The sequence below is a fragment of the Stenella coeruleoalba genome (genome assembly GCF_951394435.1).
Source record: "Stenella coeruleoalba genome assembly, chromosome: 13".
NCBI classification, from domain to species: Eukaryota; Metazoa; Chordata; class Mammalia; order Artiodactyla; family Delphinidae; genus Stenella; species Stenella coeruleoalba.
In genome coordinates, this window is record NC_137159.1 from 35,662,927 (window position 1) to 35,690,883 (window position 27,957).

Consider the following 27,957-nt stretch of genomic DNA (forward strand, 5'->3'; position numbering starts at 1 on the left):
TCCGGGTCGCGGCGCCGTACCGTCGTTCCCCAGCGCCCGCAGCGACGCTCGCAACTCTCTTTCCCGGCATGCCACGCGGTGCGGCCGCCCTTTGGGCTGTGTAAAGGCCCCTTGGTCTAAGGCTTTCCTATTTCCTGGTTCGCCGGCGGCCATTTTGGGTGGAAGCGATAGCTGAGTGGTGGCTGCTGCTGATTGTGTTCTAAGGGGACGGAGTGGAGGGAAGACGATTGCTCTCTCGGAACAGCGTATCTCATTCCTCTCCCTTCGACTACCCGTGGCGCGGAGAGTCAGGGCGGCGGCTGCAGCAGCAAGGGCGGCGGTGGCGGCGGCGGCAGCTGCAGTGACATGTCCAGCATGAATCCCGAATAGTGAGTGCAGGAGAGCGCCGGTCGGCTGGGTCCGTGGGCCAGCCTGGGAAAGCTTAGAGGGGGCGAGGAGGGCGGAGGCGGGGGCCTCGGCCGGGGTGAGGTGGGGGTGATGGGGCAGGAGAGATTGGCGGCGGGGAGTCGGGCCCCATTGTCTGACGGAGGAGGGGCGGTCGGGGGGAGGGATCGGGTCGGAGGGGTGAGCCGTCCGGGCCTGGACCCGGTCTGGTTGGAGTCCTGGCCTGAGTGCCAGGCCGGTGCGGAGGAGCAGCCTGGTAAGGGGGTTGGGGTGTCGGGGAGTCGGTGGTGGGGTCGTGGGAAGGGGTAGCTTCTCTTGGAGGCAGTGACTTTTGAAGGAGGGCCTGTTTTTAAGGGGAGGGAGGGGATGGGGTGGGAGAACTCTCCTAGAGGACACTGTTAGACCCTGCGCCCGCGGTCTGCGGAGCTGTCAGAGCCGTCGGGGTGGAAACCAGCGTTACTTGCAAATCTTGAGCTTGTTGGCTCTCTCTTCCACCCTCCGCGCCAGGTTGTAGGTAATATGGATGCTTTTCAGGATTGCGTGGGATTTAGGGGAATGGGTAGATGGTGAGAAGAGATTTAAAATTTTTAGTTCTCTTTTAGTTTTTTCCTGGAGCTCTTTACGAACTCAGCGGTCCCATTGCCTTCCCAAAAACCTGGGCATTTGTGAGAATTTTTTATTTTTTTGAGGACACTACAGTCATTTTGCCATGTGTAGGTCAAGGGAAAAACAAAACACCAGCACTAAAACCTAGGGACATCTTTGTGATATTACCAACTAAAAGGAAGACTTTGCTTTCAAGTTGAAAGAGAAACGAATGGGCCCTATGATAGATCTGTAGGGTTTGGATTACCTACTTGAATGCTTGCAGATAGGGAATGAGGTTCCATGACGTGTCATGAAAAGTTAATGCATTTCTTTTTCTTGCTTACTCAGTAAGTCACCACAGCAGATGTGACACACCTGGCACCTTTCCTGGGAACTGGTGTTCACTTTCCTTGGGAAGACTTTCTTGGGTTCTCCTTAATGGCCCTTAAAAACATCCTTCTACAGTTTGCATATTGAAATTAAGGAATAATTGAAAGAGGTTTAATTGGTATTCCTCTATAGTGTCAGAAGGCTTTGAGGAATTTTTTAAAGCAAAGATCAGTATTTGACCTAAATGTTGAATTTATTTGCTGCTTTGGTCAGTTACTGCCTAACATTTCCCCTAAAAGGTCCGCCCATGGGTTTAGCTGACTGTCATGTGTGTGTCACATGGCTCTTGCAAAATGCATTCTGACTTCAAGTTTTGTAATACTGTGGTTTGATGCTGAAATGTCCCTTTTTTTTGTTCTAAATAGAAGTCATAGTATTTTATTAAAATTTTATATACCTTAAGAAGTTGAAGAAAGTGTTCTAATAGTGTCGTATTTGCTGTGTTGGCAGTTTTTTATCAAGGGCTCCAAGGACAAAGTTGGTTATGCATAGTTGGGCAGAGTTGAACTTGAGGTCCCTAATTTAGTAGTTCCTGGCAACAGTAAAGCACATGGATTTTCCATTTTATGGAGGTTTGTCTTCTGTTCAGGAGTTTCTTAAATTTGCTACATATATTTAGTACTGTAAATAGATCTTGAAGATTAGTTGGACAGAACCATGACAAATGATTTAGACTCTGAATTTGTTTCTCCTTTTGTAAAATAGGAGTCATCTTTATTCCTATCCGGGTAGCTGTGAGGCTCAGGTATATATAGAACAATTTGGTAAACTGTAAGAGCACTGTAGATGGTGTACATCATTATGTGAGGCATTCCAGTAGTGCTGGGATTTAGGAATATAATCCTTACTTGCAAGGAACTTATAATGGAATATAAAAAATAGATTTTATATATGTTGAATACCAGTACGTATGGCAAGTTCCAGATGTGTGGCATGGATTGGAGCCACAAGATTTTAAAAGAAGGTATGGGATTGTGGTTGGCTAGTTGGGTTTAGAAAGACTTTATAGAAAACAAACCAGTAAGGGAGTTACTAGCATTAGATTTGGAGAAGCAGTGGGAGTGAGAAGGATTGTTCAAGAGAGAAGAAGAAAGAAGAATGGTTAATAAATGGCAAGGGTAGTAATTCTTAAGTAAATAGAGTGCCAAACCATTCTTTCTTTTGAGGACTCTAGATTAATGACCTCAACAGAATCAGTCCCAGAAATCATTTGTATATTTTTATGGCCTTGAGTGTGCCTGTACCTGGGTTACTGTATTTATATTCTAGACTGTCTCTTAAGTAAGATAACCTAGGAGTTTGGAAAAATGTTTGGAAAAGCACTAGTGAAAAGTACTAAGGTGAGAGGAGGTGGTATTTTATTACAGAAGGTCACAAAGGCAACCAGCAAGCAGATTTTTAGAAATCTGAGTTCAGCGGTTTCTTCTTTTTATCTTTAATAAAGTTTGTTACCATCATAAAAGTAGAGCAAAATTGGAAAATAGAGAAAAGAAGGAAATTCTTACAGTTTAATCGCCCAAACACAAGTCCATTTGCTTTAAAACCTTGTTCTAAACTTTAAAGTCGCATGTTTTTTTCTTAAGTTAAAACTTTTAATGGATGAATGCCTTTCATGATTCCACAGTGTTATCCTAATAGCTAACATTTATGGCCACTTATTATATGCCAGGTACAATATTGTACATTATAATACATGTATATTATAGCATACACTTTATATACTAATTTGAAATAATAGTATACTAGGTAATGTTTACAGGTGCACCCCCAAATGTTCCTTGTTTTGGTTTATCATCTACTATTTATCTTAATCCTTTTAGAAACTTTCAAAATCTGCTTCATGGGTGCTGCTGAATTTGGTACTGAAGATGTGTTCTTGACAAAAGAAAAAGTTTGGTTCTCTCAGAATGAACAGGATTTTAGATTTATATAGGTTGACATACGATTACCTGTTGGTAGCTTTATTATGGAATGCCTTTACTTTATGATCTTTAAGTTGTAAGCTTTTGGTTTGGGAGTGAGGAGAATAAGAAATATGTCAATCAATGATTAAATTTTAAGCTTTTTCTTTTACTACTTTCTATGTTATTTGGCTGATTTGGGAGAAATGATGGCCCTGCGTTATCTTTATGGTAGAAATTAAGGTTAATGACTGACTCACTTGAATTACAAATGCTACAAACAAAAACAAAATGCAACTGAAGTGGAATGTGAGCGGTGGAAAAAGTAGATGGAAAGGATCAGAGCTTTCTTTTTTTTCTGGAGATTTGAGGAAAGATTTTGATTTTCCTGAGCTAGGTGGTAAAGCAGGCAGTGATTATTTCAGCACACTGCTTAAGAAGTACTTAACATTATTCTCATATCAGAAGCATTTTTCGTAATCCATTAGCTTCTAGCAGATTTTTTTTTTTTTTAGTGTCAAGAAAATAATTTTGGCCGTTTCATCAAGGAGTGTGTTAAGAATAAAGTAGGTGTACCTATCATGAATATACCAGTTAACTACGGTAGGAAGAACTATATGTAGTAGTCTCTTTGGATCGGCTAGATCCATCGGTTAATGCAGAAAAAATTTGTTTAAAAAAAAAAACTTACCTTGTTTTTAACTTTTTAAAATATCATGGCTTAAGTTTTAGTCAGTCTCTTAAACTTTGTTTTCTGTTATGGTAGACTCAAGGAACATCTGACTTTTTTTTTTTTTTTTTGTCAGCACTCTGCTTTGAATAAATCTGTCTTTTAACTTAAGGGTTTAAAGGTAAAAACAAGTTAATCAGTTCTGTTATTTGTCTGAAAGAGTGTAATTTCATTAATAAGTATATCATTACTGCCTTTTACATAATTTTTAGTTAGAATTTTTTTATAAGAAAAGAAGCAGAAATCAACTAAAAATAGATTTTCTTTTTGTAGGTTGCCTTGATGACTTTTTCGTAGTGTTGGTAATGATTTGAGAAATTCAAAGAAGTTTAAAGAAGAGGTATTCTCACTATTCAGAATATGATTATTTAATGTCCGTAGAGAATCAATGTATGTAATTCTTTGGGTAATGTAAGTTACCAGTAGCTATATAGACTTTCCATCTTAAGAGTTTTGTGTGAATGGATGATCTTGAAGGATCATTGAAAGAAACTGAAATTTTGCATTTAAAATTTTCTTCTTCCTTTTCATCATAATTAGGTTAAAGTATAAGATGTTGACGGTTTCTTACATATTCAAGGGTTTTTTTGTTTTTTTGGTTTTTTTTTTTTTTTGTCTTAAAGATGGAAGAGCTTCAGAATCAAGTGTTCTCTTGCCGACTGTTTAGTTGACTTTTAAAGAGAATTTTGCTTTCTGAGCAATTTCTTTAATATTTCAGTTTTTATTCTAGAAGCAATCTTAGTGATTTATCTAAGTGATTATGATTAACAAATGCTAAGCATCTTGCTGGATTCATATCCTATCAGCAGTCCTTTGGCTGTGTGTGTTTTCTCTCCTTGGCAACTTTTGATTGTACATATATGATGGTTTTACTATTTGTAGTTGTAATAGTTAAGTTTCATTTTTGATAGTTAAGAATAGCTTCCTTTTGCTAATGTTACCCACTCTTGTCTCTTTCCTAATATATAAAAACAGGGTTAAATAAAATGCTTTTTAAGATTTTGAGATTTTTAAAGATTTGCTAAAAAATACTTTGAGTGTTTTAAGATGAAGAGAAACCGAAAATGTCCCCCCCACTTTTGTTTTTTAATCTTACAGGGAGAGGGGAACAGTCAGACTATTCCACTGTTTTCTTGTAGAAGGTGGGGCTGAGAAGAGATTGCTTCTTTGATATCTGGAATAGAATTTAGGGAAAAAAACCAAAGTCTTGGCTTTTCTTTGGAACCACCCTGTGATGTTTCAGATTATAAAAGGATAATGGTGTAATGATATTTTGGGGAAAAAAATAGTCCTGAGGCCTTAGGAAACAAGAGAACAAGTGTTTGTTGGTTTGTTTACTGACTTAAACATGTGAAGAAATAGGGTACAAAGGAGAGGTAGGAAATGAAATATTCCTTGGTACTTTTGTGACTGATGGCTCAGTTGGTCAGAACACCCCACTTTATTAAATCCAAGATTGTTGATAGGTTCCAGTTGTTTACTCTGTTCCATGTTTATAGATTCCCAATTCTGACAGGTAGTGTTACCTTTGCTCACAAAGGTGACCACTCTTTGGAAACATTGTTTTTAATAATAATAGCTACTATTTAACAAGTGCTTACTCTTTGTGCCAGCTACTTGGCTAGGGTCTTTACCCAGGATATTTTATGCAGTCTGCATCTCAAACTAGTGATCTTTACAAAGGAAATTGAGTGAATTATATAATTGAAGTTTTCTAGGAACAGTGATGGATTTAACTTGTCTGAATGTATTTTCTTTGAATAACAATAGTACTTAAGTGGAATTGTTCTTTGTCCTTCCTACTCTGCCCATAGATATTTTCCAGTAACTTGATTTAGGGCATTTATTCCTTTTTTTTTTTTTTTTTTTTTTTTCCCGGTACGCGGGCCTCTCACTGCTGTGGCCTCTCCCGTTGCGGAGCGCAGGCTCAGCGGCCATGGCTCACGGGCCCAGCTGCTCCGCGGCATGTGGGATCTTCCCGGACCGGGCCATGAACCCGTGTTCCCTGCATCGGCAGGCAGACTCTCAACCACTGCGCCACCACAGAAGCCCTGAGCCTGTTTCTTTATAACGTGATTAGTACCGCCTCCGTTCTGAGTCTCAAGAGTAAACTGTACAGTGCTATGCAGGAGTTGACACGTGTATTCCAGTAAGGGATGTTAGAATATATGTAATATATATATATGCAGGTGGTTTCAATCTTAATGTTTTTCTAACACATTTAATCATTACACATTGATCTCTGACCTTGTCTATTTGAAAAATGTTTTCAATACAGATACTTAAAATCTTCCAATGAATGTACACACACACACACACACACACACACACGCACACACAATCTGATTTCCCTGGAAAAAAAAGCTTGGTAAAGAAAATAGCCAACCCTTTCTTTCTCTTTTATCAGTTAGACTGTGCTAGGAGTTGAGGGGTTTTTATTTTTTAATTATAAAACACGGACTTTGCTCCCAGGTGATTACCAGTTAAGATGACTCAGGCTCAAACAAGCATAATCAATTTAACAGTATTAGCAGAAATTAAATCTTGTGATATTTTTAAAGAATAAGATGGCATAATAGTGCAAAAGATTTGAAGAAGGGGCCTAGGATTTCTATTATTAACACAAAGTTTTAGTTATATTGCTTTAGCTGGAGAGGAACAGAGCACTGAGGAGGACTTTCCAGAAGCCCTGACACTAGTCTTGGGATAAGGTCAACAAATAACAATTTGAGTTCCCACCACTACTCAGAAATTTTATGTATGTCCATTATTTCCCCTAATAGTATGAAGAAATAGTGTCCTAATTTTACAGCAATCAGAGCCAGAGAAGAGTTAAATGGCTTGCCCAGGGGCATTCAGAGGAAGCAGTAGAATTGGAATTTTAACTCAAGGGCCTGTGATTTTACAGTCCAAGTATGCTGTTTCCAGTTTAGTGTGTGTGGTTAACTTCTAGGAATTTAAAATTAAGCCAGTTAATTAGACGACTAGCATTTTTGTGGTCAATTATGTCTAAAATTCGTGATTGGAGAGGCCTTTTTAAAAATGTTAAGAAGGGCTTGTGAGGTATGTATTGTGAATGGCCCTTTGACTTTCTTCACATCTTGTGTTGGGTTGATATTTAAAGCTTCTCTAGGCGTGAAGTTAATTATCTTATCCATTCTCAGTTTTTCTACCCTCATGACTATTCTTGAATACTTATACTTGGGGCCTTAAAGTCATGGATGTCTTTCTGTGAGAAAAGCAAGTAAAGCAGAGAATGCCTGTCTCTTCCTGGAGAGGCAGGCACATTTGCTGCAGACCGTGTTACTGTTTCATGTGTTGCTAGACTTCGGGAGTTGTGATCATAGTACTTATAACTGTTAGCTGGTAATTTTTACACTTTTACTTTAGATTATACTGGTAAACTCCTGTGATACTTTGTCACCCATCATCTGTACTGAAACTTTGGATAAATAGCTTCAAAGTTTTTGTCTGTAGCTCTTGAGATTTTTCATTAGGTTGCATCCTGATTTGGAGGGAGGAAGGAAAAATAATAATAATTGCCACTTATTGTGCCCCTGTACCAGACACTGTGCTAAATGCTTTAGAGGCAATATTTATAATCTTGATCAGAGCCTAATTGGGTGGTAGAGAGTGCTAATTGAATCTTTTTACAGATGAGGAAATAGAGCCTCATAGTGATAGATTAAGTACCCTTACCTCAAGATCTTGTAGCTAGTATGTGATGAAGCCTGAATTCAAATACAGTTCTTTCCAGGTCTAAAACCCATGCAGGCTTTGAAAGGTAAGGAGGTATGGACACTTACAGCCCCTCCTTGGTGCGTTTTTCACTAAATATTTGCTGTTATCTACGTGGTAAGACCATTTACTCTCTTGTCCTCTTGTATGGCTTACTACTTCTTCAGAACAACCAAAGTTTCCCTCATTTTCAGAATTCCAGCTTTGGATTTTTGGAACACTGTTTTAAACAGAGATAAAGTGGAACATGGAAAATTAATCTATTGTCTCTAAATATTTTTTTTAATGTAGTTTTAGGGGTCAGTTATGGGGAGAGTTTTTTAAAAATTGCTTGGCTGTTTTCTTAAATATGGAGGAAAGACTGTTGCCCTCTCAGATTCTTGGTAATTATTTATTTGACTAACAGGCTGCTTTTGTCCATAGCTGAAGGTTTATTTAGTTTTTTTTATTAATTTAATCACAAAAGTAATATGTACTCTGTAAAATTCAAATGATATAGAAGCATATGAAGTAACTAAAAGTTCTTACCTCTTTTATCCAGCCTGATGGGCAATTTTGTTGCTGTTGCCGCCACACCACATGGCATGTGGGATCTTAGTTCCCTGCCCAGAACCCACGGACCCTGCAGTGAAAGTGCAGAATCTTAACCACTGGACCACCAGGGAAGTCCCCTGATGGTCAATTTTGAATTGTGTTCTGTGGAGCATACTTAAAGTGAGTGAAGAAGAAAAGTAGATGTCAAGCACAATTATTGCAGCTCAAGTTTTATTAATCATTCCATACCCCAAAGACTAATAGATTAGTGTATAGTTTAAAAGTGAATTCAAGTTTATTTGGCCACTATATCATAATATCATAACCATGATTTTGTTTTAAATTTGTTATGTGAGCTTAGTTTTAGGGTGTTTTCAAGTATGATTTTATAAAAAGATAAAAACTAAATGATTTCTATCATGCAGGTGAACTTGTTCTAGGTGAAAGAGAACAAATTTAGGTTCCATTGAACTTTTTAATATAACAGGCCTTTTCTAAGGTATACTTATAGCTGACACTATGAAATTTGTATTTTGGGGGTACTGTTTGGATAAAAACAATTATATAGTTCTTCACTGTTTACTTTTGTCTTCCTTGGTGTGTTTCCAAAGGGTAGTTGAAACTTGTGTTAATGTCAGTCAACTATCTCTTATATTCATTGACAGGTGAATTATGTCTGGTAATCCAAATTTTGTTTCATAAAAGAAGAAAAAAATGTTTATTCTTATTTAATCCAAAAAGTTGACTTCATATCTTTGTGGCTATATTGGGAATGTGCCAGTGCTGTCTGCTTACAACCTTGACCTACTCTACCTACTTAGATGTCATTTGTGTTCGGACAGGTATGCTGAAAGAACTTGTAAGGTTGTTCAGTCATTGAATAAATCATTGATTAAAAGTTTTTCCTCCCCTCAAATGACTTTTTTTTTTCTGGTTAGAAAAGTAATACAGTCTGACTGCAGACTTTTTAAAAAATATAAAGAAAAGATTGAGTGTAATCGTACAATTTAGACGTGTCCATTTTTCCCCAAATCTTTTGTGTGTACAATTTTTTTTTAACAAAAATGGGTTATACTAGACAAACATAGTCTGTAATCTTTTTACATAACAGTATCATGTAGTAGTCTCTTTTGAGATTATAGAATTCCGAGTAGTATTTTAGATTCAGCAACAAGCAGATTCATCTCCTACTTCATATTTTATAGATGTAGTTTGGTAACTTCATTAAAAAGGAAAACATTTTACCTAAATAGAATTTTGAGTCAAAATGGGTTTTGGTAACTTTTTAAAAATATTGTTTCATGCTCTCTCAATAGTGATGTTTTTTAAGGTATAGAAAATGTTAATGCTTACATGCAAAAATGGCATGAGTATCACGATTATGTTCAGATCATAAATAATGGAAATAGAGGATCTAGAGTATTGCTGAAGTAGACCAGGAGTAGACTTAAGGAGAAACTGATAGCAAAAATAATTTTTCACTTGCTACCATATTTGACATTCCACCATCCAATTATTAAAAGGTTGAATCTGCCCCTTTCCATCGAGCCTTAATCTATGTCAGTCTTAACTGTCTTACTTTCTCACTGAATTATTTCCACTTTAATATTCTCAAAACATACTTGTGCCTCAAAAGCAAAGTTTTTATTTTACAGAATCCAGCATGATTTATGATTGTTGATTTAACTCGAGAAAACACAAAATATGTCTCTCATGTTTAAAAAATATCAGGGGCTAGCTTTTCAACGAGATTGTACCTGTTTCACTAATGTCCTCATAGTTTGTTTTTCTAAAACCTTTTTATTTTGAAATAAATATAGATTTACAGAAGAATTGCAAAAGTAGTACAGGGAATTCCTGTATACCCTTCACCCAGCTTCCCCTAATATTAACATCTTATATACCATGGTACATTTATCAAAATTAAGATATTAACACTGGTAAACTATGAACTAAACTATAGACTTTTATTCCAATTTCTCCAGTTTTTCCACTGATGTCATTTTTCTGTTCCAGAACCTAATCCAAGATACCATATTGTATTTAATTGTTATGTCATGTTAGCCTCCTTCAGTCTGTGAGTTTCTCAGTCTTATTTTTCATGACCATGACAGTTTTGAAGAGTTTAGATACTTTGTAAATTTCCCTCGGTATGCATTTGTCTGATGTTTTCTCATGATTAGACTGGGGTTATGGATTTGGAGAGAAATACCATAGAGGTGAAGCACTCTACTCATTACATCATATCAGAAGGTACATAACATCAATATGACTTATTGCTGGTGATGTTCACGTTGATCACTTAGTAAAGGTGGCATCTGTCAGGTTTCTCCAGTGTAAAATTACTATTTTTCCCTTTCTACACACTGTTAGAAACCAGTCGTTAAGAACCCACACTCAGGGGAAGGGAACTAAGCTCCACTTCCTGGAGGGAGGAGTGTTCAAAGAATTTGTGGGCATATGTTAAAACCACTGCAGTAATAAATATTTGGGGGGGACAAATTTTGAGGCTGTGCAAATATCCTAAGTCTCCTTGAAGTTTCACCCACTAATTTTAGCATTCATCAGTGGATCTTGCCTGTAGCAGTTAATCTACCAGTGATTTTCTATTTCTCTCATCCCTTCTACATGCATTAGTTGGAATCCTCATGTAAGGAAGTGTTGTCTCTCCTCTCCTATTTATTTAGTTAATGATTTATACACTTATGGACTCATGGATATTTATTTTATTCTTCGGGTTATAATCCAGTACATGATTGTTTACTTTGTGGCTCAGATTGTTGCCTTGGCCATTGAGGTTGGTGTCTGTCCTTTTAATATGCCATGTCCCTGTAAATTTTTTTCTCTAGCATTTTGCCCAAAATGTTACTCAAGTATGGCTATAGATATTCTTTAGGTGTTTCTCACAATGAAAGAGACCTGATTAAAAACGCAAAATTAAAATGTTCTCTGATCTCTTAGCACAGTGCTTTGTAAAAGGCACGGTGTTATATTTTGGATGAATAAGTCAGTTTACCTTCACACAGATAGGTATGTTAAACATAAGAGTGGGGAAAAACAGACTCCAGACTACTTACGGGGAGAAAATATGAAGTGTCGTTGTCATAGTAAATTAGACATGAAAAGGACCTGAGGAAATTCTGATTGGGAACAGTGGATAGGATTTACTAGAACTATCTGATTTAGGTGAGTGGTGATTACAGTTGTACATAAAGATTTCTCAACTGATATAATTCAGTTTTTTCACTTAAGTCAAAATGGTATTGCAGACTGAAAACTTAATCCAAATTCTTGAGAATAAAAGAAAAATACATTTAAAGTCTTACTATTTGCTAAATTATTCTTGACTCTTTGTACCAGAATTCTGATATTGAGCTTTCTAACTTTAGATTTGTATATTTCCTATCAACACTTCTACTGTGTTCTGTTTTATAAATATAGTTACAGAAATGTCTTTAAGTGATCTCAAATATGAATTCTCTTGTACATCCTGTGTATTAATAGTTTAGAAATAAGGTACTATAGGAGTAGGTAATTTAAAACGTTCCAGTGCAGGTAACATGCTGTTGATCACAGTCTCCTGGTGTGTGAACTCAATAAGGCAAGAAGTTTGTTAGTTGATTTTGTTTGCCATTCTCCTCCACGTCTCTTGTGGTGTTAGTGAAGCTGATGGTTTGGGAGAGAACAAAATAGCCTTCTTTGACAAGATTCATTTTGGAACAGAGTGCTCAACTCTTCATGTTATTTACAATGGCTCTGAGCCTTAAATTATCAGGAACTCATAAATAACGTTTCAAAATAACGCCGCTTGTAAAATTTAAAAAGAATGATAATTGAAAAGTAAGTTTAAAAAAATTGACTACTAATTTCTTGAAATCATAATGTAACTTGTAGCACAGTTAGGAAGCTTTCATGTTTTTTACAGCCTTATGGTTATTCTGAAAGAGAGAAATTGATCTTTAAGGTAATGAATGATACCACAGGCAGCATATGTGGGCCCAGTGCTGTCTTTTACTGTAAAGGGGTCCAGTACCACTGATTCAGAGGATGTTTATTGAGTGTTTACTGGATGCCTGGCACTGTCCTGAGGGAAACTGGTTAATTCAGGGCATTTGTTGTATCAAAATTTTTGTTAAAAACTAAGTAATTGTAGTAGTATCGGTGGTGTGATTTTCTTTCTTGCTGACTGAAATGTAAATTCATTGCTAATGTTCAGTGTTCAGCATTCTTAAGAATTCATTTGGTCTAATTAAAGAGAAAGCTATCAGTAGTACTGAAGTGAGTCAGCACAGCAACTGCATTGACTAAAAGTTGTTTGGTATTAGGTACCAATAATTTATTAAGAGTAAATTTTTATAATCATTATCCCCACTACCCCCTTTTTTCCTTAGGATCTCAACTGGAAAGGATGTTAGTTGTTAAGTTCATCCTATGTTTCAATCAGCTCTTCCTAATGACTTATTTAAAAGCTTACTTCCTTCTGTGACCTTTATTTTGCTGCTGACTAGGGCACTTTGGATTTTCAAAAAAATTCTTTCCTTTAGGTATAATTAGGAACAATAAGTGTACTATGGTAATTCGGTAAAACCAGAAAGCTATGTTTTAAGTAATACATATCACTGTATAAACCTAGGTAACAGTTGATTAATATTCACAGAGATAATCACTTCTAAACATCTTGCTTACATGTAAATCTGATAATTGTAATCTACACTTCATTTGCAAGTGATACTTGGGGTTCACTTTAAGTACATAGCATTTTTTTTTAACTAAATCACAAGGAAGAAAATTAAGAATCATGTATATCTTCTGAAAAAAAAATCTGTGAATTCTGGATTTGTTGTCATTTTGACATTGCTTTAAAAGAACATACAGAGGGCTTCCCTGGTGGCGCAGTGGTTGAGAGTCCCCCTGCCGATGCAGGGGACACAGGGTTGGTGCCCCGGTCCGGGAAGATCCCACATGACGCGGAGCGGCTGGGCCCGTGAGCCATGGCCACTGAGCCTGCGTGTCTGGAGTCTGTGCTCCACCACGGGAGAGGCCACAGCAGTGAGAGGCCCGCGTACCCAAAAAAAAAAAAAAAGAACATACAGAATTGGTCAGAGTTGGGAACAATCTATGAGAGATTCCTTTGGAGACCGTTGGCTGACTGACTGTTGTCTTCAGGTTCATGAAAAAATTCCTGGGAATGTTTTGTTTTGTTTTTTAACATCTTTATTGGAGTATAATTGCTTTACAATGGTGTGTTAGTTTCTGCTATATAACAAACTGAATCAGCTATACATATACATATATCCCCATATCTCCTCCCTCTTGCATCTCCCTCCCACCCTCCCTATCCCACCCCTCTAGGTGGACACAAAGCACCGAGCTGATCTCCCTGTGCTATGCGGCTGCTTCCCACTAGCTATCTATTTTACATTTGGTAGTGTATATATGTCCGTGCCTGGGAATGGTTTTTTGTTAGGTTTGGCAGCGGTAAAGGTGCATAAACGTAGCCTAGCTTTCAGTGTTTTCCAAAGAATGCTTTAATACAAGCTTAGAATGTTGGGAAAGTTGTGCATTTACACAGCCTTTGATTTTACTGCATCTCCAGTTTAAGATATTTATAATACAGACTTTCAGAAGTTAAATGATCCATTTTAAAGGGAGAGAATTCCAGGTGGATGCTAGGGAAGGATCATAAAAGCCCTTCGTTGGAGGATTCTTATGAAATAATGACTTTAGATTGGAATTTGAAGGAGAGATACATTTCATTGGCAAGAACAATGAAAAGTTAACTCCTGGTATTCTAATATTGCAGAAGAGTGGGATTTTTCTAGCATAGGTCTTCGGCCCTCCAAGAATGCATATCACTTATGTTTCCTTTCATTCATTGCTTGGCAGTGGAAGTTCAGCTGATATTAGAGATCATGGGTGGCATTGCCTATCTTATTTTTACATAATTCTGTCATGTTCAGTGATTCATCAAAAGGGCTCCTGCTGTTTGTTGCAGTTTGGTCTTCTGTTAGGCCGTTCATGGGCTTTTCAGGAGCTGTAGTCTTCCTCGGTGAGCTGTTATTCTTGGCTATATTTTTGTTGCTGTAGAACTTAAAATACAATATGCTTTTTATTAATGTGATTTTCTTTTTCTCTTTGCAGTGATTATTTATTCAAGTTACTTCTGATTGGCGACTCTGGAGTTGGAAAGTCTTGCCTCCTTCTTAGGTTTGCAGTAAGTTGAAATCAAAATGCTTTTAAAGAAATTAATGCTGTTTATGTTTTCTAGGGAGACAAAAGTTTAAACAGTTTTATTCAGAATATTAACTCTTCCAGAATTTATATATTATATATAAAGCCTCCAAGTGTACATCCCCAGTGATATCTAGACTCTTAAATAGAAGAAATGCTGTTGCTCTTCAAAGAAATTCAAGCAAAGTATAGTTATAAAGTCAGAATGTCTAATACTCTTCTTGGAGATCAGTGTTTCATTCCAACATAAGTAGTGAGGTAAGGGGAAAATAATAGGTCTGTGTTGAAAGTGACTTGATGGAAAACAAATCTTCAAGTAAAACTTCAGTAGAATAAAAAGAAAAAGCAGGGCCTGGTACAAAATTCTTTTGAAAATGGCATAGTGTTCTATATGCTGAAATTTACAAACTGATAAGTAACTTTCAACCTAATAAATAAAATCTACAGTCTTATTCATAGTCTTATCAGCTGCCTTTAAATTTAGCATGTTTTCCTTCTCACTGTCTAGATCATTGGTTCTTAAGAGTATGGACCAGTAGGGATTATCAAGACCATCTTGGGGTCCAGGAGATCAAAACTACTTTCCTAATAACACTAAACCATTAGTATTTACTAAGTAAATAATTACTTAGTACTAAGGCAAAAGACATTTGCCTTTTTTCACTCTATTGATCTTTGCTCTGATGATGCAAAAGCAGTGGTGGGTAAAACTGCCGGTGCCTTATTAGCACCATGTTGAAGTAGTGCTAAGCCCCAAATTATACTCACAGTCCTGGTGTTTACCTCTGTTCACTCACAGTGGGGAAAAACACCATTTTCATTTCAGAGTGTCTTTGATGAAACAGTAAAAATGATTAATTTTTTTCATATTTTTTTAAATTGAGGTATAGTTGATATACAATATTACATGTTTCAGGTGTACAACATAGTGATTCACAATTTTTAAAGGTTATATTCCATTTATAGTTACTATAAAATATTGGCTCTATTCCCTGTGTTGTACAGTATGTCCTTGTAGCTTTTTATTTTATATATAGTAGGTTGTACCTCTAAATCCCCTACCCCTATCTTGCTCCTCCCTCTTTTCCTCTCCCCAGTGGTAACCACCAGTTTGTTCTCTATGAACAAACTGTGAGTCTGTTTCTTTTTTGTTACAGTCATTAGTTTATTTTTTTAGATTCCACATATAAGTGATATCATACAGTACTTGTCTTTGTCTGACTTATTTCAGTTACGATAATACCCTCCAAGTCCATCCATGTTGTTGCAAATGGCAAAATTTTATTGTTTTTTATGCCTGAGTAGTATTCCATTGTATGTATATGTATACACATTTATTCATTCAATCTGTTGATGGACACTTAGGTTGCTTCTAAAAATGATTAATTAATAAAATCTTGATCCTCGAGTATTCTTTTTTTAAATATTCTGTGTGAAGAAATGAGGAGTTTGCATAAAGTAGTTTTACTGAAGACTGGAATATGTTGGTTGTCTCAAGGGAAAGAAAAGCACTTGTATAGTTGTTTCCATTTTGAGCTAAACTAGCTGCTTTTTTCATTGAACATTTTTTTTTTTTTTTTTACTTGAAAGAACAACTAACAAACTATAATTATGTAGAATTGAGTATTGGGTACACATTTTATCAGATGAACAGACATTATCACTTCAAGGAAAATATCTAACAGCATTTGCTGTCTGTAATAAATTCAAGCTTTTCAAAGGAAAATTAGAATTTTAGAAAACTTAAAATTTACCACTGCAAGCTTGACAGCGTCTCAAATACTTAATATGACTTTTCTGATGATATAAGTGATATTAATGAATCCCATATATATATATATATATATGTATAAAACTTCACTATATATAATAGTTAAAAAATGAGACCATGGAAGTACCAGAATAAAACCTAGGTGGCTCTTTAATCTTGTGTGAAAGTATTTTCTAACATAGAAAAAAAATCAGGAAAGAAAAGATTGTTAAATTTGATTGCATTAAGATTAATGCTGAGCACATAAAAATGTTGGAAAACAAATGGTACTAGGAAAAAATATATATGAGGAAGGGGTGATATTCTCAATATATAAAGCACACTTACACATTAATAATAAAAGGATGTTTGCCCTGATGGAAATATGAGCAAATACATGAGCGGGCAGTTCACAAAAGGAGAAATACAAATTGCCAATAAATATGAAAAAAAAAGGTTCAATTTTATTTGTATTTAAAGGACTTTAAAATTAGATATTACTTAACTTTTATTAAATTGGCAAATATTAAAAATTAATTAAAATTAAGAATAATTCCTAGTATTAAATCAGCAATTCAAAAAAAATCAGCAATTCTAGGTAGGTGGGAAGAAGCTGGCCTCTCTTGAGGAAAATGGCTATAGCCTGAGGTATTTTTGCTTCAAAGAAAATTCTTTGCAGGATGCCTATTGACCTAAGTCATAGGTTTTCATACTACCTACACAGTAGAATCACCTAGGATGCATTTTGAAAATACTGATTCTCACACCCCTGAAGTAGAGACAAGCTGCAAAAGGTGTGATAAATGTATAAGCTTTGGGAGTACAGAGGGAAGAATCTCTTAACTATTGGCTGAATAGTTGGGGAATGTTTGGACAGTCAGTATTGCCTGAGCTCAGAATTGAAAAATGAATAAAAATTGTCATGTGACCCAGGGACTGGGGAGTAGGGGGATAAAGCTTGGGAGTGGGGAGAAGGAGATACTGAGAATTTGGACAGTAGGAAGGGCATGTGCAATGGTTCAGAGGCACGCAAGTGAGGGTCATTTAGGGGTTTATAAGAATTCTAACAGCATTTATAAGTATTTCTAACAAAGTAAGTGGCATGTACGAGTGCTGAATGAATGTTTATTGCATTCATTTTGTTCTCTATCCACTTTCTATAGTACCTGATGCTTATTAGACAAGTAAAAAATTTGAATTTAATGATGAGCATTTTGTCAAATTGCAGTCAATGCTTCAAGAGTATCCTTTTATCCAGTGATTCTATGTATGCATTAATGTGAATATATGTGGAGGATAAGTCAGCATAGCTACCTCCAGCCACTTGGAACTCTTCTTTGATCACATTTTATTCTTTAGTGATCTTTGTTTCAGTCTCATGTACACATCAGGTTCAGCATTATCAAGACTTCCCCACACTGGCTTCATTTAATCCTTTTTCCCCTTCTCTTTGTTGGGAGTGCCACAAATGCAGATCCCAGATGTGTCATTTTCCCCTTATATACTTCAATATGTATTTCTAAGAACTGGACATTTTCCTATTAAATACATTTGTGGACTTAACAAATAAATTTCCCTAGTTGTCTAAGAAGTGTGGTGTTATAGTTGGTTTGATTCACGATTCAAAACATAGTTCACACAGACTCATAGACATAAGACAGTTGTTGCCAAGGGGAGGGGAGGATGGGGTGGGATGGAGTGGGAGTTTGGGGTTAGCAAACGGAAACTATTATATATAGAATGGAAAAACAACAAGGTCCTACTGTATAGCACAGGGAACTATATTCAGTTTCCTGTGATAAACCATAATGGAGAAGAATAAAAAAAAGAATTTGTATATACGTATAATTGAATCACTTTGCTGAACAGCAGAAATTAACACATTGTAAATCAGCTATACTTCAATTTAAAAAAAAAGGTGTAATCTAAAAAGTTTAAAAGTTTATTGTTCACATAAAAACTTGTACACAAATGTTCACAGCAGCATTGTTCATAATAGCCAAAATGTAGAAACCACCCAAATGTCCATGAACTGATGAATGGATAAACAAAATGTGGTATATCCATACAGGGTACCATTTTTCAGCCATGAAAAGGAATGAAGCCATTAATTTTGGAATTAAATAGTGCTGATGGTTGCACGACCTTCTGAATATACTAAAAACCACTGAATTGTACATTTTAAAAGGGTGAATTTCATGTATGTGAGTTATATCTGTTTAAAAAAACTAAGAAATAAAATTGACTTGTAAAAAATTTCAGGAGAGTGACATGATCATAGCTTTGTGGTGAATAAGTGGATGGGGAGGAGCAAGAGTTCCACTGATTAGAAAATTAGAAAAATCTTTCATAATCATTGAAAATATAAAACCTTTCTCTGTGTGATGTATGTAAAGAATTTGCCAAGAGATGTTTGGAAAAATTAATAGCTATTGAAAAAAAATGTCTTAAGAAGAAACCATTAAAAAAAAAAAAAGAAGAAGAAACCATTGTTAAATAGCACTTTGTCTTCAGAACATGAACAGAGTGCAGGAGAGGATGGAGTGGCTGTTCTCAACATGTTATGCCTTATAAACTTTGTTTATCAGCTTTGTAGATAAAAATTAACTTTATATTTTCTTATTTACTCTATTGAACATTCATTTTAATTGTTAGCTTTCTTTCCCTTCAGGATGATACATATACAGAAAGCTATATCAGCACAATTGGTGTGGATTTCAAAATAAGAACTATAGAGTTAGATGGGAAAACAATCAAACTTCAAATAGTAAGTAATTTTTGGACTAGAAATTTTTGTGGAAATTATTTTGGTAAATTTAGAGTGTATTTGTTACTAATATGTTAACAAAATTAAAGTATCTTAAGAATCATTCATCTAATGACAGTGGTAGAATAAGAATTGTTTAGATTAAAAATGATATAAGATTACCTTCCTCATTGAATTTTCTATTCATAAAGCAGAGAAATACATGTTTTTAAGTCAAACTTGGTCCTAGTTCTTTTTCTTGTGCTTTTATCAGTGTGGTCTAAGGGGTCTAAGTTGAGGTTTACCTTGTCTTATAGCAGAAGTATATTGAGCAATTTTCGTGTTTTTTATTGTGCTGAATACTATGGAACATTCGAAGAAACCTAGGAGAGGTTCTTCATATGTGGTTTAGTTGAAGAGTATTTATTAGATAGTATGTACCAACTTTGTAGAAAAGTAGAATTTTATTGGAAGGGAACTTAGCTTTTCTTACATATTTTACAGCTCAGAAGATGGATGCTAAGAGATTCAGTGACTTGCCTACAGTTACTAGCAGAACCAAGTAACCCATAGCTCTCTGTTTTCAATATTTTGTGTCCCTGTGCCGTCCTCACTCCCTTATCCATCCTTATATCCTCAACCCTGAATTAGAAGTAGACAGTTGTAGTAGAAACTTAATATGGGTCTGGCTACTACCAGTGTGGACATACCTATGGTCATAAAAAAAAACCTCTGGGTATCTTTTAGAGTTGGCTATTAGTATGAGGTAACATAGAAAACAAGTGACTGTTCTTTATATAGAATTGATAACACCCTGAACTGGAAGGAGTTCTGAATTTGGAGTCAGAAAACTTGGATTTGTTGTCTTCATTCTGCTATTTATTAGCGTCATGGGTTTAACTTCAGTCTTTTTCCTGAGACTCAGTTTCTTACCTCTAAAATGAGTGTGATAATGCTTGATTTAGTAACTAATAAGGTAGTTTTGAGAACCAAATCTATAGCTCTGTGTATGTGTGTATGATAATGTATGTGAAAGCCCTTTGTAAACTTTTAGGCAATATACAATTGTTACTGATGATACGACACACTCAGACGAGTGGATATTTGATAGGTTATTTTTTTTCTTTGTTCTCTCATGTGACTCTGATAAGGAAAAGAAAGGTACATTACAAAAGAATTGTGGATTTTGATACAAGTGACCAACACCCTTGATGTCCCAAATTAGGACTTGCAAGGATGTAGTTATCAGAGATACCTTGAAATACTTTCAACCAATGAACAGAGTATCTTCCATATTGATTTTTCCCCATTATATGTAGAGTGCCAGCTTGGCACCATAAAGAATATTTCAGAAAGAAGCACCCAAGCCTGTAACTACTGATGTGAAATGATTGTGTTATGTGTGATCATTGGTCTTCATAACATTTGGGTATGTATTTGTGAAACACTTATATATTGCTACTTCCTCTGGCTGGAAGGGATCTTATAGGTCACTCAGTCTTCTTTCATCTTCAGTAGGAATTTCCTTTCCCTATCTGGTGCCTTTTTTGAACATTTCTGAGAAGCTCACCATTTTTCAAAGCAGCTAGTTCCATTTATAAATAACCTCTTAGTTATTAATTCTTTATTTTGAGCCAAAGCCAGTTTCCTTTAACTTTTGTCTCTTACTACTCAGCCTTTTGTAGCTGCCTGATAGAGATTAATTTCTTTTCTATTGGCAGCCTGCCATTTAGATTGATCTTACCACACCTTCTACCTCTGAAGTCGGTCATTCCCTTCTGGAAGCATGTTTTCAGAACCTTTTACAATTCGGGTTTGGGTTGCTCTTACATTTTATCGTGTCATTTATTAAAATATGATTCCTAAAATCAAATACAAAGATATAATCCAGCCTGTGTGACTACATGGGGTAAATTCTCTATTGATTCGGACTCTGAATTTCTTTTTTTCCTCTCACACTTCAGGGACTCATGCCATTTTCTCACCATTGGACATTCAAGGACATAAAAAGACAAAAAAAGAAAACCTGCGTTTTCTTTTTATGTCCATTCAAGGACATAAAAAGAAAACCTGCGTTTACTACATTTGCTGCCTCAATAACCATTTTACCTACTAGTTTGGATCTTAAAGTTTTTGATTGTTTTTTTTGGTTTGATTTTAAGTCTTATATTTTGTGACTAGGGCATTAAAAATCTAAATGCAGGATTTTACTTTTAACCCTGTTACATTTCATCTTGCCTGGTTTGAATTACCCTTCCAAGTTTTCTGGATCTTTCAAAATGATTGCGTTTATCTATATTTTAATTATCTTTTCTGCTTTTCCTGTTCAAGTGTGCCATCTGAGTCTTTATCAGAGTTGGTGATTACAGAACATTCAGCAGTGCGGGGCACGTACAGAGTGTAGTCCCATACCATGAAAGGCCTCTTTCTGTGATGGTTTATTCAATTTCGAAGCTTTATGGAAATGCATACGTTACACAGACATTCAGGTAGATTCAAGGTTGCAGGGATGAATGAAACACAGCCCCATAGGAGGAGATCCCATTTCAGTGGGAGAGACAAACATGGGAAAATCAGTTACCCTGTGATTATGAGGGGTAATGAGGATTATGTACATAAAGGGTGATCAATTACAGAGGAAGGTACTGTTAGGATATAGAGTCAGCAGAGTTTTCAAGTGGCAAGGAGACCTCAGAAGTTTTGCTCTTTGGATGCCATTGCTTAGTCAGCTACAATTCTTTGTTAACATTTATGCAGAAACATTTTCTTCCTGTTGCTGTGCTATCTTTGTGAAAGGGGTTGGTGGGCAGAGAAGAGAAGGGAACTAACATTTTATTGAGCAGCATCTATAATCAGGCGTTGTGCTAGGCATTTTACAAGCATTAGTTCATTTAAACTTTGCAATTCTACAAAGTGAGCGGTATCTGGGATTTATAGACGAAGAAACTGTTAGGTGACTCTCCCTAGAGTTAAGTATCCAGGAAGCTAAAGATGTTTTGAAGTCACGTTGGCTTGGCTCCAGAGGTCATGCTTCTCCAAGGATATCCTGAAAGACTTGAGGCTCCTTACTGATACAGTAGATCTAGTCTCCTGACTCTCATAGGCTAGTACTTTGGACAAAAAAGGTAATGAAGCTATGGTGGCTTTTGTTTGTTTTAAGTTAACAGTTGTTAACATACTACCTTATTTGCTTCATTATTACTTCTCCCCGCCCTCCCCTCTCAGTATGTTAAATTATAGATATGATACTTTACTCCAGAAATACTAATTATGCATCTCTATTTTACTATGTAGCCACCATTATTACATCTAACAAAACTGACACTAATGCCTTAATGTTATCTAATATCCAGTTTGTATTTAAATTTCCCCAAAATTAAAGCTTATTTTTAACAGCTCTAGGTTGGCTGGGTCTTAGAAAAGGAAGTGATTTCACTGAGTGCTCCTGAACTTTTTTTTTTTTTTTGGCCATCTAGGACTAGTGGGGATCAATGTCAAGTTCACAGATATATTCCAAAACTTTACAATTCCTTCCCACTAAAGGCTGTTGCATCTTAATCTCCACTCGTCTTAGGCTTTAAGTCCACTTTTTGTTTTTGTTTCCTTAATGGTAATCATTAAGTAACTCATTCTGTTATTTCCCCATCAATCAAGCTGTTATCTTTTACCGGTATTTTTTAGTGGGGCAGGTATCTTTTCTAAACAATTTTTTTTAAGAAAAGGACATTGTCTAGGAGCAATTTAAACAAAATTCTCATTGCCCTGGTTAAAATTGTGGCTTTAAAAATCTGTTTCTTGATTTTTTTTTTTTTTTGGCTGCATTGGGTCTTCATTGCTGCGCGCGGGCTCTCTCTAGTTGTTGCGAGCGGAGGCTACTCTTCGTTGAGGTGCGGTGGCTTCTCTTACTGCGGAGCACAGGCTCTAGGCGCACGGGCTCAGTAGTTGTGGCACACGGGCTCAGTAGTTGTGGCGCACAGGCTTAGTTGCTCTGTGGCATATGGGATCTTCCTGGACCAGGACTCGAATCTGTGTCCCCTGCATTGGCAGGTGGATTCTTAACCACTGTGCCACCAGGGAGTCCCTTGGTATTTTTAATAGTTTTTTTTTAACCCAGAACTTTAATGTAGCAATGTTATTTGTTTCCAGTGTTGGAGCCTGAATGAAGTGTGGTAAAGTGCTCTTAAAATGAATTTTATAAAAGTATTTGGAATCATGTTACCTACATTGTTTTCCCTGGGATTAAAATAATTGTTCCAGAGATGGCTAAAGTGCTGTCTTGACAGGTGGTTATCTGCATTAGGTCCTGTCAGCGCTTTCCATGATGATAAATTGTGCTAGCAAGTAATTCTGTCTTATGTGTGAGAGTTGTACTGTGTTACAGGGGTGTTAGTAGACCAGTAGCTTTCCTAAAACCAAGTCAGCCTGTCTTTGCATTCATACTAGCCTGGCACAATGCTAAAGGCTGTAGAGAATATGAAAAGTATGACAGTTTCTGATCTCAAAGAGCTTATAATTATAGTATTGGTAGCATTACTGCAAGCTAAATTAGATACTACCTTCTCTTCTGAACCTTCGGGTATTTGGCAGTTACCCTGCAATTTAGTAGTGTGAGCACAGAGAGCTAATGTTTCTATATCAAATCCTGGTAATCCACAACTATGTAAACTAAACTGTTCTCCCTCCTCCCTCCTTTTCCCCAACTCTGTTTTAATGGAATTGTTTGGATTTCTTGATTGTTTTATAACAGTGGGACACAGCAGGCCAAGAAAGATTTAGAACAATCACCTCCAGTTATTACAGAGGAGCCCATGGCATCATAGTTGTGTATGATGTTACAGATCAGGTAAGCTCCAGGAAAAATTGTGTTATACTGACAAAGTAGTAAGCTACTATTTGATAAATAGCAGACTATTTTACTTTACATATAAGCCATTAGTATCATTTATATGGCAGAAAACTTTGTCCACCCCTAAGGAAGTGAATGACATAAAAAACGTTTTAAACCAATGTTATCTTTTAAGGACAGGTACATTGTTATTTTTCTCCCCTACATCATTTGAACACCTAATGAATGGGTCAACCAAAATTTCCTAATATTTTCCTTTAGTAAATAGGAAATTTAGTAATTGGTTTTACATTTGCTCTCAAGGGACCCAAGTTCTATTTATTATCAACTAAATAACTGATCATTTTGTCAAGAGTGTGTAGGGACTGGGATTGTTTGGCTTATACTGTGTTTTTGGTGCCAAGTGTTAACAGGAATTTGCCTGGTAATTAGACCTGTCGGAATTGCCAAAAGTAAGATTAGAGGCTTCTGCCTGTGGAGTATGTGGTTCAGAAATAGGATGAGCTTTGAGGAAGATTTTAAGAGGAGAGTGAGTAGCTAAAGGTGAGCTGTTGAAAGAAGGTAGGGGGATGTGGAGGTAGTGTGAAGAATGTGATCTGAGGGCCATAATTGTTCTTTTGATCAGAAAGTTAGAAAATTTCAGGGTCCTTTTATTTTGCCCATCAAAGAAAAGAATGAAAGATGAACTTTGAAAATTAGAATATATAATGCTTGTAGGAGATGTTAAATCTCACCTCAACTATGAAATCATAGCTAATTAGGAGACAGCTAGAATTACAGACTAGATTCAGCACCATTAGGAGTATTGGGTGAGTGATATCAACATGAGGAAAAAAATGTTGCTAGTTTTAAAAATCTCAAGTAATGACTTGTAATATTTAAAAATGGAAAATTTCCTCCCTTAAATATGACTATGGAAAAAACAAGCATCTTTACTTTGGACCCGTTTATTTAATGATTTTTGACATCTCTGGTAGTTCACATTTAGTAGGCTTATTCATAAACCAAAATTTTGTCACGTTTCAAAAACCAGGTTTTGTAGTGCATATAAATGGCATACTCCAAAACAATTCGATTTGCCTGAGCTGTAGTTTAATGCTGAGCTGTATTTCCCTCTCAGATAAGGCATTTTCATCCTCAAGCCTTAAAATTCTGTTTTCTTATTCATGTACGTATGTATCATTTTAATATGTCAGTTCACTTCTTTCCCAGCATTAAGAGTTCTTTTTTTGTAGCTAGATTGTCTCACTAGCTCGTCTTAGGTCAGGAGAGATGCGTCTGTTTATCACTTGCTTCATTAGAACAGTTGTGTCCAGAACTATATTATTCTTTAAAATGTCTATCTTTTTAGGAGTCCTTCAATAATGTTAAACAGTGGCTGCAGGAAATAGACCGTTATGCCAGTGAAAACGTCAACAAGTTGTTGGTAGGGAACAAATGTGATCTGACCACAAAGAAAGTAGTAGACTACACAACAGCAAAGGTATGTTTAAAGTTTGAGTTTCAAACTGAATTGGAAGGTGCTGAATTTGAATTATATATGGGTATGGAGTCACACAAGGGCCGCAACCGCCTTAGCTTTTAAAAATACATGCGCCAGAATACTTGGACAGTAATAATTTGTGCAGTGTCTACTTGGATTCAGTAAACTTAGTCCTTCATCAATCCCCATTTCAGATGATGAAATGCACTAAGTGAAAAAGATTTTTCAATTAATTGTGCCTTATATATTCTCTTAGGAATTTGCTGATTCCCTTGGAATTCCATTTTTGGAAACCAGTGCTAAGAATGCAACGAATGTAGAACAGTCTTTCATGACAATGGCAGCTGAGATTAAAAAGCGAATGGGTCCTGGAGCAACAGCTGGTGGTGCAGAGAAGTCCAATGTTAAAATTCAGAGCACTCCGGTCAAGCAGTCAGGTGGAGGTTGCTGCTAAAATTTGCCTCCATCCTTTTCTCACAGCAATGAATTTGCAATCTGAACCCAAGTGAAAAAAACAAAATTGCCTGAATTGTACTGTATGTAGCTGCACTACAACAGATTCTTACCGTCTCCACAAAGGTCAGAGATTGTAAATGGTCAATACTGACTTTTTTTTTATTCCCTTGACTCAAGACAGCTAACTTCATTTTCAGAACTGTTTTAAACCTTTGTGTGCTGGTTTATAAAATAATGTGTGTAATCCTTGTTGCTTTCCTGATACCAGACTGTTTCCCGTGGTTGGTTAGAATATATTTTGTTTTGATGTTTATATTGGCATGTTTAGATGTCAGGTTTAGTCTTCTGAAGATGAAGTTCAGCCATTTTGTATCAAACAGCACAACCAGTGTCTGTCACTTTCCATGCATAAAGTTTAGTGAGATGTTATATGTAAGATCTGATTTGCTAGTTCTTCCTCGTAGAGTTATAAACAGAAAGATTACACTATCTGATTAATAGTTTCTTCATACTCTGCATATAATTTGTGGCTGCAGAATATTGTAATTTGTTGCACACTATGTAACAAAACAACTGAAGATATGTTTAATAAATATTGTACTTATTGGAAGTAATATCAAATGTATGGTGATAAGTATTGTTTTAATTCTTATGGCTAAAGGGAAATAGAGCCTTGCATTATACTCAAAACAGCCATTTGTGTGTGCAACCAGGGCATTGTAGACCTATCTTAGAGCAGCATCCAATATGCTTTCCAGATAATATAACTAATAAATGACCTAGGGAGGCTTCCGTGCTGCATAGGGATTTAACCAAGTTTAGTGGTTCAGGGAGATGTATGCTATCTAGCCTGTTATCTCTGATCCTTCTCTAAAACCATTTGAAATGGCTTCATTGAGCAACATTTTAATTCTGTGGTAGAGGTGGAAAGCAGCACACCTTTCCTAAGTGGCAGATGATTAGACTAACGTGTGCTAATATTGTTTCTTCCATGCTTGGAGTCAGATGTCAGCTCTCTTATCCTCCACAGCTGTGTAGGTTGGAGGAGAGTTAAAGCATTGAAGTAGAATGCAGGAAATTTACTCTTTGCCCTAATTTTAGAAATCATTATCTCTTAAAATTAGCTGAGAACAGGAATGCTGGGTGGGAATGATAAATGAGAGAAATATATTTATTTCAGTCGAATTTTGCACACGTGAAAATTTTGTTAACCAGGACCTTAAAGATCCTAGGGTTGGTTTTTATTGTGGGGAACAAAAATCTTTTGCTAGTAACACTGGCATTTTAAGGTGATAGAAGTCAAAGAAAGATTGTTTCCTTGGGGTTGAACTAGCAGCCAAAACATTCTTTACTTAGGGGCTTGGGATGTGGCTGTTGGCAACGCATTTCATGGTGGGGTCTTTAATTCAATGGTAAAATTTAAGCTAAAACAAGCCAAAAATTATAGGTTTCTTTATTTTCACTAAACAGGCAATTGAAATACACGGTACAAAAATAAGTGGTAAGATTATTGTAAAATGAAATGGACAGAATAAATATTCAATTTAATTTTCCATCTATGAGAATTTCACAATAAAATCACAGTTTACTTTGTATTATAGATGTGCTTGTTGGATCTATTCATCCTCACATAAGGCAACTGAAAAATTCCTCAAGTTACCAGTAGGTATTTGGGTGAAGATTTTTTTTTAATGCTTCAGAAGGTTTGTTTTTTTGCCTTATCAATACAGTATACAGGGGGAAAGAATTCAGAAACTGTGTTTTAAAGTAGATGATACAAATGTCAGAAGTGTGATGCAGTTCAGTTTTATACAGCAAGTTGTTCAAACTGTCAGCTTATTCTTGGTGAGTTAGCAAAAAACATTACATGAATTTGAGATGTAAGCATATTTACATACTTATTTAGTTTGGAAAAGTCTAGTGTTCTTTTTCCTCCATGGCAGTCCAGACTGGGGCTTACTGTAAGATATTTCAGCATGCTTCACTACTTGGCTATTTTAAATTTGCCAATAAATGCAGTTTGGGGGGGGAGAAATTCCCATTCCTACCCCCATTTTCAGGCACAAATATTTCAAGCTACTATGGGCTTTTAATAATCCGTTCAACTCAGTAAAGGGAATTATTGCTTGCCATATTTTAAATAGTATAAGTGGCTGCCATGAATTAGCTTACATAAGTGA

At 36.1% G+C, this 27,957-nt stretch overlaps 1 protein-coding gene across 1 annotated transcript; it reads left to right on the plus strand.

Annotated features, from left to right (window-relative positions):
* Window positions 1-134: 134 nt before the first annotated feature.
* RAB1A (RAB1A, member RAS oncogene family) lies at window positions 135-27,945 on the plus strand. Its single transcript, XM_079941623.1, has 6 exons — window positions 135-368; window positions 14,407-14,479; window positions 18,918-19,013; window positions 23,740-23,835; window positions 25,190-25,321; window positions 25,578-27,945. Exons 1-6 carry the CDS (start codon window positions 346-348, stop codon window positions 25,773-25,775), a joined length of 618 nt encoding a protein of 205 aa, XP_079797749.1. The 5' UTR covers window positions 135-345; the 3' UTR covers window positions 25,776-27,945.
* Window positions 27,946-27,957: the final 12 nt, after the last annotated feature.